This window comes from Bos javanicus, chromosome 19 (genome assembly GCF_032452875.1).
Source record: "Bos javanicus breed banteng chromosome 19, ARS-OSU_banteng_1.0, whole genome shotgun sequence".
NCBI lineage: Eukaryota > Metazoa > Chordata > Mammalia > Artiodactyla > Bovidae > Bos > Bos javanicus.
The window spans coordinates 26207907-26224138 of NC_083886.1; the positions used below are offsets into that span (position 1 = coordinate 26207907).

The following is a 16232-nucleotide window of genomic DNA, read 5'->3' on the forward strand; positions in this document are numbered from 1 at the left end:
CTGTCTGAGCCACCGGGGAAGCCCAAGAATACTGGAGTAGGTAGCCTATTCCTTCTCCAGGGGATCTTCCTGACTCGGGAATCAAACCAGGGTCTCCTGCATTGCAGGTGATTCTTTACCAGCTGAGCTATCAAGGAAGCCCCTTCTTACACTATAGATCGCCCCCCCTAATTTTTTTTTAACAATAGTTTAAAACATTTTACTACAAAAATAAAATACAAGTAAGCTGAGGGAAAATAAAATTTATAATTCCAAAGTTATGATACTTAGAATCTGATGCATATTCTAAAATATAAATCTTATAATTCTTGATGTAAAACTCCCCAATGGTTATGCCTGGTCCTCAGGACAAAAGAAAAATTCTAACTCCTTAATAATGTTTACAAACATTTTCTAGCCCTCAACTCTCTAGCCAACCTCATTCTCTGAATTGCTCAGTTGCCATCCCCTTGTTCTGTCCCTTATTTTCCAGGCCTATGTACACAAACATTTCTTTCTCCCTATGAAACTCAATGCCCAGCTTCCCTTCCACTTACCCCCATCTCCTACTTATTCCCATCTCCTAATCCCACTGCTATGCCAGAGTATCTGTCTAGTTAATCCTTACCCTAGCTATTGACAATCCAAAATCTCTTCAATCCCAGAATAATTAAACCAAACGTGGCAATCTCATTCATCTTGCCAGTTACCAAGTAAGGAATGAAGCAACTTGATTCCAACAAATGAGACAAGAGTCTGCTGGAGAGCTTCCAGAAAAAAGGCTTTTCTACATTGAAATACATAAAAAATTACTTTTTTTTTCTACCTTTTTGACTTTAGCTCACTGAGACTTATTTTTTTTTAATTGGATTTATTTATTTTAATTGGAGGCTAATTACTCTACAATTTTGTATTGGTTTTGCCATTCATCAACAAGAATCCGCCATGGGTGTACACATGTTCCCCATCCATATTGGGGATTGGATTCCAAATTGGAAAAGAAGAAGTAAAACTCTCACTGTTTGCATAGGATATGATCCTCTACATAGAAAACCCTAAAGACTTCACCAGAAAATTACTAGAGCTAATCAATGAATATAGTAAAGTTGCAGGATATAAAATCAACACACAGAAATCCCTTGCATTCCTATACACTAATAATGAGAAAATAGAGAAATTAAGGAAACAATTCCATTCACCGTGAATTCCATTTATCCACTACAATGAAAAGAATAAAGTATTTAGGAATATATCTACCTAAAGAAACGAAAGACCTATATATAGAAAACTATAAAACACTGGTGAAAGAAATCAAAGAGGACACTAATAGATGGAGAAATATACCATGTTCATGGATCGGAAAAATCAACATAGTGAAAATGAGTACACTACCCAAAGCAATCTATAGATTCAATGCAATCCCTATCAAGCTACCAACGGTATTTTTCACAGAGCTATAACAAATAATTTCACAATTTGTATGGAAATACAAAAAACCTCAAATAGCCAAAGCAATCTTGAGAAAGAAGAATGGAACTGGAAGAATCAACCTGCCTGACTTCAGGCTCTACTACAAAGCCACAGTCATCAAGACAGTGTAGTACTGGCACAAAGACAGAAATAATGATCAGTGGAACAAAACAGAAAGCCCAGAGATAAATCCACACACCTATGGACACCTTATCTTTGACAAAGGAGGCAAGAATATACAATGGATTAAAGACAATCTCTTTAACAAGTGGAGTTGGGAAAACTGGTCAACCACTTGTAAAAGAATGAAACTAGAACACTTTCTAACACCATACACAAAAATAAACTCCAAATGGATTAAAGATCTAAACGTAAGACCAGAAACTATACAAGTCCTAGAGGAGAACATAGGCAAAACACTATCCAACATCAATCACAGCAGGATCCTCTATGACCCACCTCCCAGAATATGGGAAATAAAAGCAAAAATAAACAAATGGGACCTAATTAAACTTAAAAGCTTCTGCACAACAAAGGAAACTATAAGCAAGGTGAAAAGACAGCCTTCAGAATGGGAGAAAATAATAGCAAATGAAGCAACTGACAAAGAACTAATCTCAAAAATATACAAGCAACTCCTGCAGCTCAATTCCAGAAAAATAAAAGACCCAATCAAAAAATGGGCCAAAGAACTAAACAGACATTTCTCCAAAGAAGACATACAGATGGCTAACAAACACATGAAAAGATGCTCAACATCACTCATTATCAGAGAAATGCAAATCAAAACCACAATGAGGTACCATTTCACACCAGTCAGAATGGCTGCTATCCAAAAGTCTACAAGCAATAAATGCTGGAGAGGGTGTGGAGAAAAGGAAACCCTCTTACACTGTTGGTGGGAATGAAAACTAGTACAGCCACTATGGAGAACAGTGTGGAGATTCCTTAAAAAACTGGAAATAGAACTGCCTTGTGACCCAGCAATCCCACTGCTGGGCATACACATCGAGGAAACCAGAACTGAAAGAGACACGTGTACCCCAATGTTCATCGCAGCACTGTTTATAATAGCCAGGACATGGAAGCAACCTAGATGTCCATCAGCAGATGAATGGATAAGAAAGCTGTGGTACATATACACAATGGAGTATTACTCAGCCATTAAAAAGAATACATTTGAATCAGTTCTAATGAGGTGGATGAAACTGGAGCCTATTATACAGAGTGAAGTAAGCCAGAAAGAAAAACACCAATACAGTATACTAATGCATATATATGGAATTTAGAAACATGGTAATGATAACCCTGTATACAAGACAGTAAAAGAGACACAGGTGTATAGAATAGTCTTTTGGACTCTGTGGGAGAGGGAGAGGGTGGGATGATTTGGGAGAATGGCATTGAAACATGTATAATATCATATATGAAATGAATCGCCAGTCCAGGTTCGATGCAGGATACAGGATGCTTGGGACTGGTGCACTGGGATGACCCAGAGGGATGGTATAGGGAGGGAGGTGGGAGGGGGGTTCAGGATGGGGAACATGTGTATACCCGTGGCGGATTCATGTTGATGTATGGCAAAACCAATACAATATTGTAAAGTAATTAGCCTCCAATTAAAATAAATAAGTTTATATTTTAAAAAACTGAGTTATTTTAATTGGAGGCTCTATTCTTATTTCTATATAAGAAATACATAAAACACAAGCAGAAACTACTTTCACTTCTTCCTTTTCAGCATACTCTGAAATGCTCAAAACTGTTGTAACCATTTTACTATCTCTGTTAAGAAAACAAATTTTCTTATATTCTAAGCCAGCTAAAATCAGATTTCTTTTGCTTATAGCCAGAAGCCTACTAATACAGTGACTAACTCTTCAGTTCTCATTTTAGACATCTCCTCCTCTGGGAAAAATTCCCCAACACACTGAAAACTTGCCACACACCCAGTGAGTTCTCACCATATCCCAATGCCTCCCTCCATCATGGCTGTCCCCAAAGTGTATTAAATAACTACACAATGAGCAGCTTTGCCAACTAAACTGTAACCGCTTTGGAGCAGCACCTATTAAGTGATTTAAGCCCATGTTTGTAGCATCTAGCATAAGAGTGCTCAAAAAATTAGGAAACTAAATGAATGAGTAGTGTAAATGCCTACGATGCTTTATTTTTGAAACAATTCTAAATGGGAAGTTGCTAAAAGGGATGGCCAACACTCAATAAATCTTAAACCCACTTCCTGAAGGCTTTATAAACAATTTCATAACTTCTAGCATGTGAGTTTTAGAAAAGGTCATTCATAAAAAGGAATCATACCCAGGTAAATTTGGATGATTATTATAAGGTCTGTCAACGGCATTAAGTCTTCATTGTTCACAGGATGCTCAAAGTATATTTGGCACTGAGGTTAAACTGTAGCCTGGGTGCAGTCAGTGCTCTCATCAGTAAGGGACAGTGAGGAAGTGGCAGCCAGTCAGCAACTCCAGAGGAGCTGCCACAAACGCTTCTGTTATCCACGCCTCAGATAGACAGTCAGCACTTTTAAAATGTATATGAAATGCCAGAAACAGGTTTTCATTGGTAGGAAGGATGGCCTGTTAATTAGTACAATGAGTATTAAAGTGTCTTTCTTTCATGAAGCTGAAGGGACACAACATGTATACGGACCAGCTAGTAACATTTAGCGGTGCTTGCCACCATCTCATGAAAAAAGTATAAAAATCATGTGAGGTCCTTAGCGACGGGAGGTCAAACCTGGATGCCTCACTTCATTTTCTACTCAGACATTAGTTCAGAAGAACTTCTCTTGTTATCACAAACCAACTTTAAGATCAACAAGATTCTGTCACTGGAATGCTGCTGTGTCTTCCTTGAGTAAACCTTCATGCAATGTGTTTTGATTTAGAAACCCAGAACAGAACCTCATCAGGCTCAGAAGCCAGGCACAAGTATGATTTTGTGTGCAAAACTTGGTAAGAAATTTACTTTCAAATAATATTAAGGTTGTGGGGGAAGACCTCTAGGATGGCTTTCATTGACTACTGTTATCTACCAAACTATCACTGTAGATAGAGTGACTAGATTGAGTTATCTTAGCTTGCAACAATTACCAATGCAAATGTACCATTGGGAAATAAATCAGCAAAAATTTTGATCAGCAATAGTTGTGACAAAACCTAAATCATTTATTTTCAGACCTTAGAAAACCTCCCAATCAATACTACAGCTCAACTATGTATGTCATATATCAGTTTGCTCTGGTATAGAACTAGCTCTGGATTTTCTCTTCCATCAGGTTGGGGAGGTGCAGAGGGGAGGCAAAGGAGTTACCATTCAGAACATCTAAAATAAAACTATCTCATTGTAAAAAAAAAAAAAAAGAAAAAAAGTCTTATGTATCCAAATCCTTGCTGCTTAGTACCATCAAGGACCAAGGTTGAGTGACTAAGAATCTCCCAAGAAAGACCCTGCTATCCCTCAGTTGCATGGCTTTGAGAAGGTTGCTGCATTTTTTCCCAACACCTCAACTTCTATAAAAAGCATGCAACTTGTACTAGTCATTGACATCAGACAGTCATGATCCATCTTACAGAACATTAAATATTAGTAAGTTTAAGTTGACCTGCAAACACTTGGAACAGAAAATCAGACTGTGTGTGGTCTCTGAATCTAAAAATGTACTACATATATAAGAAAGTCCATCTTTTCTTTGCTTTTTGATAATACCACACTCTGCTGTCTATCTTTATATCAGTTAATAGTGATTAATTAAGTGATTAACAATCATTCTTATAAACTGGGAAACTTCAGTTTGTCAAAATAGTTTATATTTTAATTATTAAAAGAGTTCCACTTGGATGTCAGTTCCATTATACTTACTAAAGTGTATCTGGAGGACCAATAATAAGCACTTCCCATCGGTAGAGATCATTGTCATCTATTAAACCTGCTGAAAAGCCTTCCACTGGATTTTTGTTGAGCTCTGTGGAAAAAGAATAGTTTTATAACAAAATTTAAGTACATAATCTTCACCCAACATTCATTACAGACCATTAAAAATTCTAAACTATTAAATGAATACACCTGGACCCATTAGCAAAATGCTACCTGATGTCAAAACCTTTCATTTCTATAACACAAGGAGGCAATGGGTAAAGCAAGCTATCCAGAAGATCAACTTCTACCCCCCTTTTACATCTACCCTGGTTTCCAGCAAGGTTCCTACCATTCTAAGTAGCTCTCTGGTGGTATATAGGTATAGTGGGACAGAGAGCTTATTAGAATGCAGTTGTCAGACTCATTCCCCAGAGATTCTGGTTCAGAGGAAAATCAAACCAGTATTTCTGATAATTCTTATGGTATGGTCTTTAGGGTCTTTGGCCTTTCAGAAATACCAATAGAGTGCCTGGTACCTTTTCAATGGAACTTGCTATATAACCAATCTTAATTTATACTAGTAACTATGTATCTGCATGACTAAGTCCTCTGCATTCTTGGGGATACATGTCTGCAGCTGGCGTCCATGTGTGCCCCAACAGACTGAGTACTCAGAGAAGACAGACTCCATCTGTCCTGCCTGTGTATGTTGAACCTTTTGCCACAATCTCCAGCATTCAGGAATGGCTTAAGAATAATAGCTGGGGCCTACAGGAACAACACTAGCAACATGAGATCTTCCTCTTCCAGAGATAGTGCTCTAGCATGGATAGAGAATGATGGGGGCTGGGGATAAGAACAAAGGCAGAGAACTAGTGAGGTAGGGGGACGCAGGCCATGAGGGCCCCTGAGAGGAGCAGGTGAGAAAGAGAGCAAAGTCTGAACAGTTCCTGGAGACACGGGGCTTAATAAAGTAATGACCCATCGATGGTGGGCATCATGTTAGGATTTTTAAAAAAGCTTTAACAAGATATAATTGACATTCAGTAAATTGTAGGCATTTAAATTATATAATTTCTTACACATTGATATATATACACAGCTGTGAAGTCATCACCACTGTCATGATTGAGTGTGTGTGTGTTGTGTATAAATATATGAATCACCAACAAGAGGCACTGGTTGGCTCAAACTGAGAAGAGGGGACAAAGCACCCAAGAGAGCAACTGAGAGAGAAGTTGCTAGGTGGCTGAACAGGTTTCTAATTCTCACATAATTCCTGCCATCCTCCTCAAGAAGCTTGGTCTCATGATAAGTAAGTGCAACACAACTCAGAGTGCCATAAAAAACTGAACAAAGTGTGTTATTAACTAAGAAGAAAATATTTAATTTTTTGAGGAATCAGACGTGTTTATTTCAACAACTAAGATTTAACACCCCAACATGCCAGTGAAACCCAGAGAGAGCCAAAAGTGAAAGTTTATTTACATTTAAACATGAATGGCTTCTTTTCTCAAAATTTGAAGGAAATTCTTTTTTTTAATTTCTAAGTCTAATATTTTTGCCTAACTGGCAAAGCAGACTTTTATAAATAGTTTTAAATCAGTACCGTGTTGCAAAATATAAGAAATGCAGTTTTACTTTTAAACAGCCATTCTAAGACATTCTTTAAATACTGAAAATGCAAAGAAGTTGTATTTCAATCTGGTTATTTTGTTTATGAATGCAAAATATGCTGCAGACATTCCGGAAAAGATCTGCAAGTCCCATTTTTACTGTCAACTGAGGGGCGACTAGAGCACAATCACTATCTGGACAGGAAATTTCTACACTGAGTTATCTCATTTCTAACCTTTCTCTGGACAAACACTAGTATATTACTCAGACCACTTTCTCCAACAATAGCTGTAAGAGTCTTGCAGAGATTTTATAATTTGTCCAGAAATCACCTAGTTATTGAATCTTGCATTAGAAGTCCGGTGGAATTTTATAAACATAGGTGGATAGATTGTTAAATTAGCATATATGGTCAAAACTACCCTTGAAAACTTCCTTCTACTTTCCATAAAGTATATTATTGCTTCTCATTATATATTTCATCAATACACAAGTTCTAGAAAAGTCTTTTACATGTTCTTTGCATTCTTCTCTTCTACAGGAGTGACTGTGCCTACTGCTTGTTTCATTAAGTAATACAAAAGTAATGCTGAAAGATGTCCATGCATATCGGTTTTGTCATGGTTTTTGCCCCCAGCATGGCTCCTCATAGCCTAGATCCATGGACATTTAACAGATTTAATCTACCTATAGAGGCCAACCATTATCATACTTTTTATGAATGCTCCCTTCAAGGTCCAATTCAAGTACCATATTCCTCCTCCATGAGGCCTTCCCTAAACAATTTACCAAATAATCTTGTCTTCTGCTAAATTCCTATTAATCATACTTGTAGTCTGTAGTGCATCCCCTGGCACTTGACTATTAGCTCCTGATTCTCACAGAAGTAAAAAGGCGATTACAATATGTATTAAATGGTCCAACATTAGCACAGGAATTTGGAGGGGCACAAAGAAGGGCACAATACAATCAAAAAGAGACAAAAAGTCTTCTAAAAAGAGAAGAGATATCTGAAATAAGACAAAGGATTTGGGTAGAGTAACAGCAAGGCTTAGACAGAAGAATATATACTACAAAAATCTGAAATATGGAGATCAGCATGGCGGCAGAGGGGTGCAACACACCATGTAGCTGAAGCTAGACAGCATGTCAGGAGGAGGACAGCAAAGGGGCTTTGTAAGCCATGTTAGTTTAGGTTTTACCCAGAGAACAATTTTTGTTTGCGTTTTATTTTGCTTTGTTTTTAAAACAAAGAGGTCATCTCATGAAATTTACATTTTCAAAAACCAATCTCTCAGAATGTGAAAAGTATGTGATAGAGTAAGGCCATGTGATGACAAAGAAGCCAAAAAAGGAAAGGAAGCTATTAAAGTAATCCTGGGAAGTGTATCTTCAGTATATAGTAGTGGGAATAATGATGGAAAACACAGATACATAGGAGGTAGAATCAACCAACCAAGACTGGTGATATAGGGAGTTTAAAAAGTCAATAACAATACATAACTCCTCAAAAAGTTTATAAGCATAGTTACCATATAACCCAGTAATTACACTTCTAGGTATATTCCCAAGAGAAATGAAAACATTTATCCACATAGGAATTTATACTCAAATGTTTTACACTGCAGCATAGTCAAAAAGTAGAATCCAAATGTCCATCAATGAATGAATAAACAAAATATAACATATACATACAATGGAATATAATCGAGCCATAAGAAAAGGAATTAGGTGCTGATACATGCTACAACTAGCTACAACTTCGATTGTGGCATGTTGGTTCTCGATGAACTTCAAGAACATCAAGCTAAGCGAAAGAAACCAGACACATAAGGCCGCATACCGTATGATTCCTTTCATATCTACAAATCCACAGACAGAAAGCAGAACGGGGTGGGGGGTGGGCGGTGAGTGCAATTATTTAATTAGTCTGGGAGTTTTTGTGGGGTGATGAAAGTGTTCTGAAACTGAAGAGAGTAACAGTGGTTGTTTGCACAACACTGTGAATACCATTGAACTGTACACTTTAAAATGGCTAGTTTTATGTTATCTGAGTTTCAACTCAATTTTTTAAAATGAAAATAGAGGTTTCTATGCAGAGAAACTGGGTAGGAGTCTATTCTTTTTCTGAAATGGGAATTATAATAAAGATGTGCTGAATTTAGAGGGAGGGAAAGAAATGACAGGTTTGGTTTTATGTACCTATAGGACATAAATACATTGTTTCCAAAAGAAATTTCAGCTAGAGACCTGGGGATTATCAGAATATTGCTGATAACTGAAGCCATAAGACTGATGGTATTACCCAAGGATGAGCCTAAGTGTGAACTGTGGAATCTAACTGAAGGAATTCTAGAGAATACCAATATCAGGGAGATTAAAAAAGAAACAGCTACAAATAAGACAGCAGTAGGAAGAAAACCAGGAAAAAGCTAGATCAAAGAAGCCAAATAAGATGTGTTCCAAGGAGAAAGTTGCCAACAATAAATGCACACTGTTTAGGAAAGAGGAGGCCTAAATTCAGTCTACTGGGTTCAGTTCAAAGAATGGCCAAGGCTGCCCTGGGCATAGGTGGTTTCAGTGTAATTGTAAAGCCATGCAGATAACATTCAATTGACAAAAAGAAGGTGAAGTAACAAATGAAGGTGGAAATTTCCTCTAGAAGTTTGTGATGAAAAGTGTAGTAGCCATATGTAGATGAAATTCCAGCGAAATTCCATTTTTAAATCCCCTTTTTAATGGGAAAGTCCAAGGAAAGATGTTTAAACAGCCTACTACATTTAAATGCTAACAGAGATACCTCATACTGTATTTGAATACAAATACAAGTAAATAATGAAAGTCAGCTGGAAAAAAAAGATGCAGATTTATTTTTTAACATACTTTTAGTTGGAGGTGGCATTCCTAAGCAGAACACAAAACTCAACAGTCAGAACATACTATACAAGGTATTTTAAATTCACCAGGGCAATTAAGTTTAAACACAAATGAGAGACTAGGAGCGTATATTTACAGCACAATAGGTACAAGTCTAATATCCCTAATACAAATAGATTTCCTGTTAATCAAAAGAAAGGGGAAACATGCAAAGGGTAAAAATACAATGAGGGGAAATGGAAATTGCTAACATACACAAAAATCTAGCCTGCTTAAGACAAATATTTAAACCAAGAACTGTATATGCCTGGGTTTTTACTTAGATTCCTAAGATATTACAGAGAAGTTTTGAATGTGAAAAAGATAATGATACTTTTTTCCTGGATGCTACCTGGACATGAGTAAAGTTGGAAACAGCTAGAAAGAGCTCTCTTTTTCTCATATCATGAATGCTCAGACAAAATTTTAAAGTTCTAAAGCAGGCAAAACTAATCAGTAACATTAGAAGTCAGGACAACAGTCACATTTTCTTCTTTTTCTTTCAATGGGGAATGAGTGGTATACGGAAAGAAGAAAGAAAGAGATTCTGGGATGCTAGTAATGGCAGGCTGTACATAATATTTATGCATTTTTCTTTGTGCATATTATACTTCAATTTCTAAAACTCAATAATCCCAAAGTATTGCTGATTGGTTGCCATTTCCTTCTCCAATGCATGAAAGTGAAAAGTGAAAGTGAAGTCGCTCAGTCGTGCCCAACTCTTAAGAGACCCCATGAACTGCAGCCCACCAGGCTCCTCCATCCATGGGATTTTCCAGGCAAGAGTACTGGAGTGGGGTGCCATTGCCTTCTCAGTTCCATATATGAGCTACACTTAAATGGAGCAGGGCTCTTCATAAAAATGGGTGATTTCAGGTCTGGGGCAGGAAGTGTTCTAGGCTCAACTTTCATAACAGATAAAACCGAAGCTATCAAGTAATTCCATGGTCATGTTAAAAGAACTCTGACAACTTGAAGAGACTTCCACTGGCCCATAGGGGACAATTTGAGTATCAACAGTTAATAACCACTAAGGACTGAAACATATGTTTCAACCCATGAGTTTATAAACTGATACAAGAAACAACAAATTGACTGATCCCAGTACAGGATGCTAGTAAACCATTTTGTTATTTTGAAAACCACTTTTTTTTTTTTCCTCCTTTAAAAAAAACAAAACAAAACAAAAACACAAGATTTAGTCTTCCTTTTCTATACAAATAGCATTGTCAGGAAATCAAACAGTAACTACTATTTGATCAAATGAGGTATCTCTCCCTACAGAGACAGACCAGTTGAAAAATGAAAACTTACTGAAACCTTGCCATTTTGTCATTTTAACCTAGGCATTTTAGAAAGGACAAGCAGACATTAACGTGCCTCCTGATAAATACGCCACCACTTATGAAGTGATCTCACCTGACTCATAAACCAGAACCCCTAGACACAATTACCAATTTATAGAAAACACGGAGAAATATATTTAAGAATATTCCCAAGATACAATTAGTAAAATCTATACTTTGGGAAATTCTAAAAGGCAAGGTCTAGAATCCTCAATAAGTATACTGCAAGGAGCAACAACGGAGAAGACTGAATTCAGACTTTTAAAAAATGTATGACACATGCACAAATTTAGAGGCTAACTACATCTAACAATATTAAACTATTTTTAATTTTTTCAAGTGTGGTCATGCCACATGGTTTTTTACTCCCACTTTTTTAGGAGGTACATAAATCTTTAAAGTTACTGAAACATTTACAGACAAATGATGATGGTGTTTGGGTTGTGCTTCAAAATCACAAGGGAGTGGGCAGAGACAGATAAAACAAGACTGGTTGTGACCGAGCAACTGTTGAGTCTAGGTAAGCACATGCAGGTTCATTGTACAGTCAGTCAACTTTGGTGTTATTATATTCTTAAATTTTTTTTCTCCATAAAAGTTTTTTTTCAAATGCTAAAAAGACAGTTTTAATGTAGTCTAAAATAATGGTTTACAATATTTGGTCAACCATGTGAAAATAAACCTTCACTGGGCTTTATCAAAAATACAAGGTATCTCAGGATAACAACATTCAAAGGCTCAAGTGTATGTCATTTTATACGTGGCTATTAAGAAAAAATAACCTACTTTAATCGTAAATACACTTTGTCAAGACCAACAGTTGACTAAGTTAAGTTACAAAGCCAAACATATTTATAGCACAGCAATGACTTTCCTTTGTGTCTTGATGGTTGTGGTCTTCTGCTCCTGGGAATGTGCATTCCTGTCAAGGTTATTTATGTAACACACAGCTGGTTGTAAGGTGCATATCTGTAAAGTGACTATTTTTACACTGGCTTTCTTTCAAACTGTTGAAGTCTCAGATAGAACCTTTTATCCAGACACTATCCAATTACTCCTAAGCACTGAGATGGTTTGTCAAAATAATTTTGACCTCATTATTACATGAATAAATTGCCACATTACTTTAAAACACATATATCGCCAGAAAGCTAGTTACCAGAATTAACTGGGAAAATATCCCTGGTCTTGCAAACTTCCATTAAGTAATCAATACTGAAAAGTAGTGTTATCAGCAAACAACCAATGGTTTGCTCATATTTCCTCTAAAGATTTTATAAATGCATCAATTAAATCAACTTAACAGATTTCTGGTAAACTTTAAAGTTTGCTTAAAATCAGAATTTTTTTCTTTACACTATATGTCCTAGGCTAGGGCTGGATAAGGCAAGCTGATTTCCTAATCGAAAACATTTTCAGCCTAGATGAATTTCTTTTACTGTGCCTCAAGCACATAAGGAATATGAAGCAGAGGAGCAGAAGAGTCCGCAGATCCTATCTTGCAAATATTTGGCAATATGCTTCTGAAAGGATTTGCTGGGCAGAATTCCGGACCAGACTCCTAAAATAGCACTTCGGGAAGTTCTGCTACCTGCAATGTTTCACCTTGCTTACATCCTCTTCAAACACTTATTATCTAAGGGCTCTTCAACAGTAGGCCCTAAATATGGTGTTGCTTGTGCTTAAATACAGCAGCTGTCTCATATGTCCCTGCCAAGATTTAGTATGGCAGGAATTCCCCCAGGGCATAAATTGTTAGGCCCTGACACTACAACTACAGTCTACTGTTTTATATAAACTTCTCGTTTATTTTTTAGAAATAAGTTGATAAAGACACGATGCAGAGGTGGGAGGAGAGGCATGTGAATTTCATCTCACAAGAGAAAACATGGGCCACAGTTTGGGCGCAGAGCACGGTACTATGTCAGTAACACCTGGGTTCGAATGCCAACTCTCTCACTATACTTAGCGTCTTAAACATGTCATGACTCTTTTTTGATGTCCTTTTGCTCGTCAGTAAAGTACAGTAAATCCCATGGCAGTGCTGCAGGACAGAGGAGCAGTACTGCAAGACCATCCACCTTAGAGTACAATGAATGTCAAGTGTCTGTTATTCTCCTTTAAAATTGCTCATTAGACTCGGCGATAAAATGAATACAGTCTTCTTCAGAATCTCAAGGACAAGCCATACTGTAAGCACTTCTTTTGGGAAATACTACCTTCCCCTGAATATCACACACAACTACTTGTTTTGCTGTTGCTTGTTCTGTACCAGTTTATTCTGTACACAGTACCGCTGGGACACACAAGGGAGTGAAGGAATACCTGACACGCCAAGAGAATAAGATCTTGCTGAGAATTTTTCAAACTGGCATTAAACAAAAGGAACTCCAATCCATGGGGTAGGCCCACAGCTCAGATCTCAAGGAGAAAGCAGATACGCGAAAATGAACAAAAGCAAGCAACAAGGAGAAAGGTCCTAACAGAATTCTAGTTCCTTAAACCTGGTACCACTCCTGCCCTCTTCCATAAATTAAGCATCAAATTTCCTGTTTAGTCCAAACTTCAGGTCAGTTGCTCAGTCGTGTCTGACTCTTTGCGACCCCCTGGACTGCAGCACGCCAGGCTTCCCTGTCCATCACCAACTGCCAGAGCTTGCTCAAACTCATGTCCATTGAGTTGGTGATGCCATCCAACCATCTCATCCTCTGTTGTCCCCTTCTCCTTCTGCCTTCAATCTTTCCCAGCATCAGGATCTTTTCCAGTGAGTCAGTTCTCCATATCAGGTGGCCAAAGTATTGCAGCTTCAGCTTCAGCATCAGTCCTTCCAATGAATTTTCAAGGACTGATTCCCTTTAGGATTGAATGGCTGGATCTCCAGGCAGTCCATTCTCAAGTCTTCTCCAACACCACAGGTCAAAAGCATCAATTCTTTGGCACTCAGCTTTATGTCTAAACTTACTTTATGTCTAAAACACTGTCTAAACTTATCCTAGTTCAATTCCTCTTGCTAAGAGTACCCTTTTCTCTATTCAGAGAGTCATATTTTTAATCTTACATCCCAGTTGGTCTCTAGGCAGTTTCGCCTCTAATACTTTCTGTATAGCAGTAGTTCCTAGCTTTCCTTTCCTCTCTCAAACCACATTACACAGAGGTTACAAACATTCTCAGCAGAGCTGGTAAGGTATGATCACCCCCAGAGGTAGATGAATGGGGTAATCTGTTCACTCTGCCACCAGCTGAGGGTGAGAATCATTAACTACTTCACTTCATGTTGATTTCCTTAAGTACTACTCAAAATTAAATTAAGGTTTCTAACAGTTCCTATCACCTTATCTATGTGTTTTGTGTAAAACTAGGTAAACTGCTCTGCTTCATATATCAATACATGGGATGTATATATATGTATTGTTTCTCCCCTCATCCTGGCTTATCAATAAGTCAATGGGTTATACTAAAAGGGACTCAAAACTATTTAGAGGTTTTTAGAATTTTCTTCTCTCAGCTTTAGAACCCTTTCAGGAATTCTTTCTGGCAGTAAAAAACATGTTTGTAGTAACACAGATCAATCATATTTATAATAGTATCTGAGTTTTTAGTTTTTTTTTAGTCAAATGCAACCAACTTAAATTAAAAATTTATGCCACATAGTACAGAAAGTGAGGTATCATTTTATACCTTAGTCACTCAAGTGCTACGAACATCAGACAGTTTCTACCCCCTTCATTCATTTATAATACTGCCAAAAACATTTCTGTACTGTCCTGTACATCTGTGGAAGTACTACCTAGAATCCAAGCTCCTGTAAGTTGAATTGTGAGTCAAAGGAACATACATATCATCCATCAAAAGTTCAATTTATATTTCCAGAAACACTATAGGTATATATTTCTCTACAGCCTTGGATATTATCCTTTTCCTGTTGACAACTCCCTACATGCATTACCTACTTGTATTTTTTGCCTTTTTTTTTTTTTTTTACATTAAGTGATTCAGCTTTTTTCTTATTGATTTGGGTGAGTTTTATAAGCATTATGGCAGTTATACTGCCATTTTTGTTTTAAAATGTTCTTGTGTTACCTCTTTAAATTCTCATTTAAGAATAAGTTCAAAGAGTGCAAGTTTTTTAAAAAATCAATCTTTTTCATAGCTCTTTGGTTTGTCTTGCTTAGAAAAAAGCCTAACTCCCTCAAGCCCAGACTAAAACAATATTCTCGATAGGTTTTACTTTATGATTTTATCTTTAATTTCAATTCTTGGCCAACTGTTTGACCATGGTTCCTCCTGTGTAAAGTGAGGATAACACTGTCTACACTTCAGAAGGTCTGTCTGAGGAACATATTCACGCACACGGTACACCTGGCACACTGTAAGTCAGCACTCAGAAACTATCCCAGTCCTTTTATAATTCATGTAAACATAAACACATAAATCATCTTCCCCTCCACCTATCCCCAGTATGATAAACCAGTTGTTCCAAGGCATTTTATCAAATAATCCACTTTTCCCCCAAGAGTTAAAGGTCATTGAAATCTAAATTCACTGCTTCTTTCCACTATGGCACTGAATTCTGACTTTGGTTTCATATTTGTATATAACAGCATTTCCTTATAAAGTGTTTGACTCACCTTAAAATCTACCAAGAAAAGAAAAGCACCCAAATTGATAGTTCCATTCTTTTATTTGTTATACACATAGATAAATTTCTAAATTGCCTACAGAACACATAGAAAGAAAGCATGCCAATATTAAAAATTAAACTCCCTACATTTCTCCAAATTTTCTATAATACTGATTTTTATGATTTGGAAAGCTTGTTTTAGGTAAAGAGAAAATAAGAGTTTATTGGCAATGAGCCTTTTCTTTAATAAAAGTAAACTTTGCCTACACGTTCACAAAAGTATTTCAAAGTCTCCAGTCATTTGTGAATGGCAGGAGATAAAGAATCTGGCTGCAAGGCAGAAGGCACAAGAGATTCGGGTTTGATCCCTGGGTCAGGAAGATCCCCTAGAGAAGCAAATG

The 16232-nt window shown here is 37.1% G+C and overlaps 1 protein-coding gene across 2 annotated transcripts in view; it reads right to left on the bottom strand.

Annotated features, from left to right (window-relative positions):
- Positions 1–16232, bottom strand: part of UBE2G1 (ubiquitin conjugating enzyme E2 G1) — an 87678-nt gene that overhangs the window by 22246 nt on the left and 49200 nt on the right. For both annotated transcript variants that reach the window (XM_061390755.1, XM_061390754.1), the window contains exon 2: positions 5335–5437. In XM_061390755.1, coding sequence (XP_061246739.1) covers positions 5335–5437 — 103 coding nt within the window. The remainder of the gene's footprint in view (positions 1–5334; positions 5438–16232) is intronic.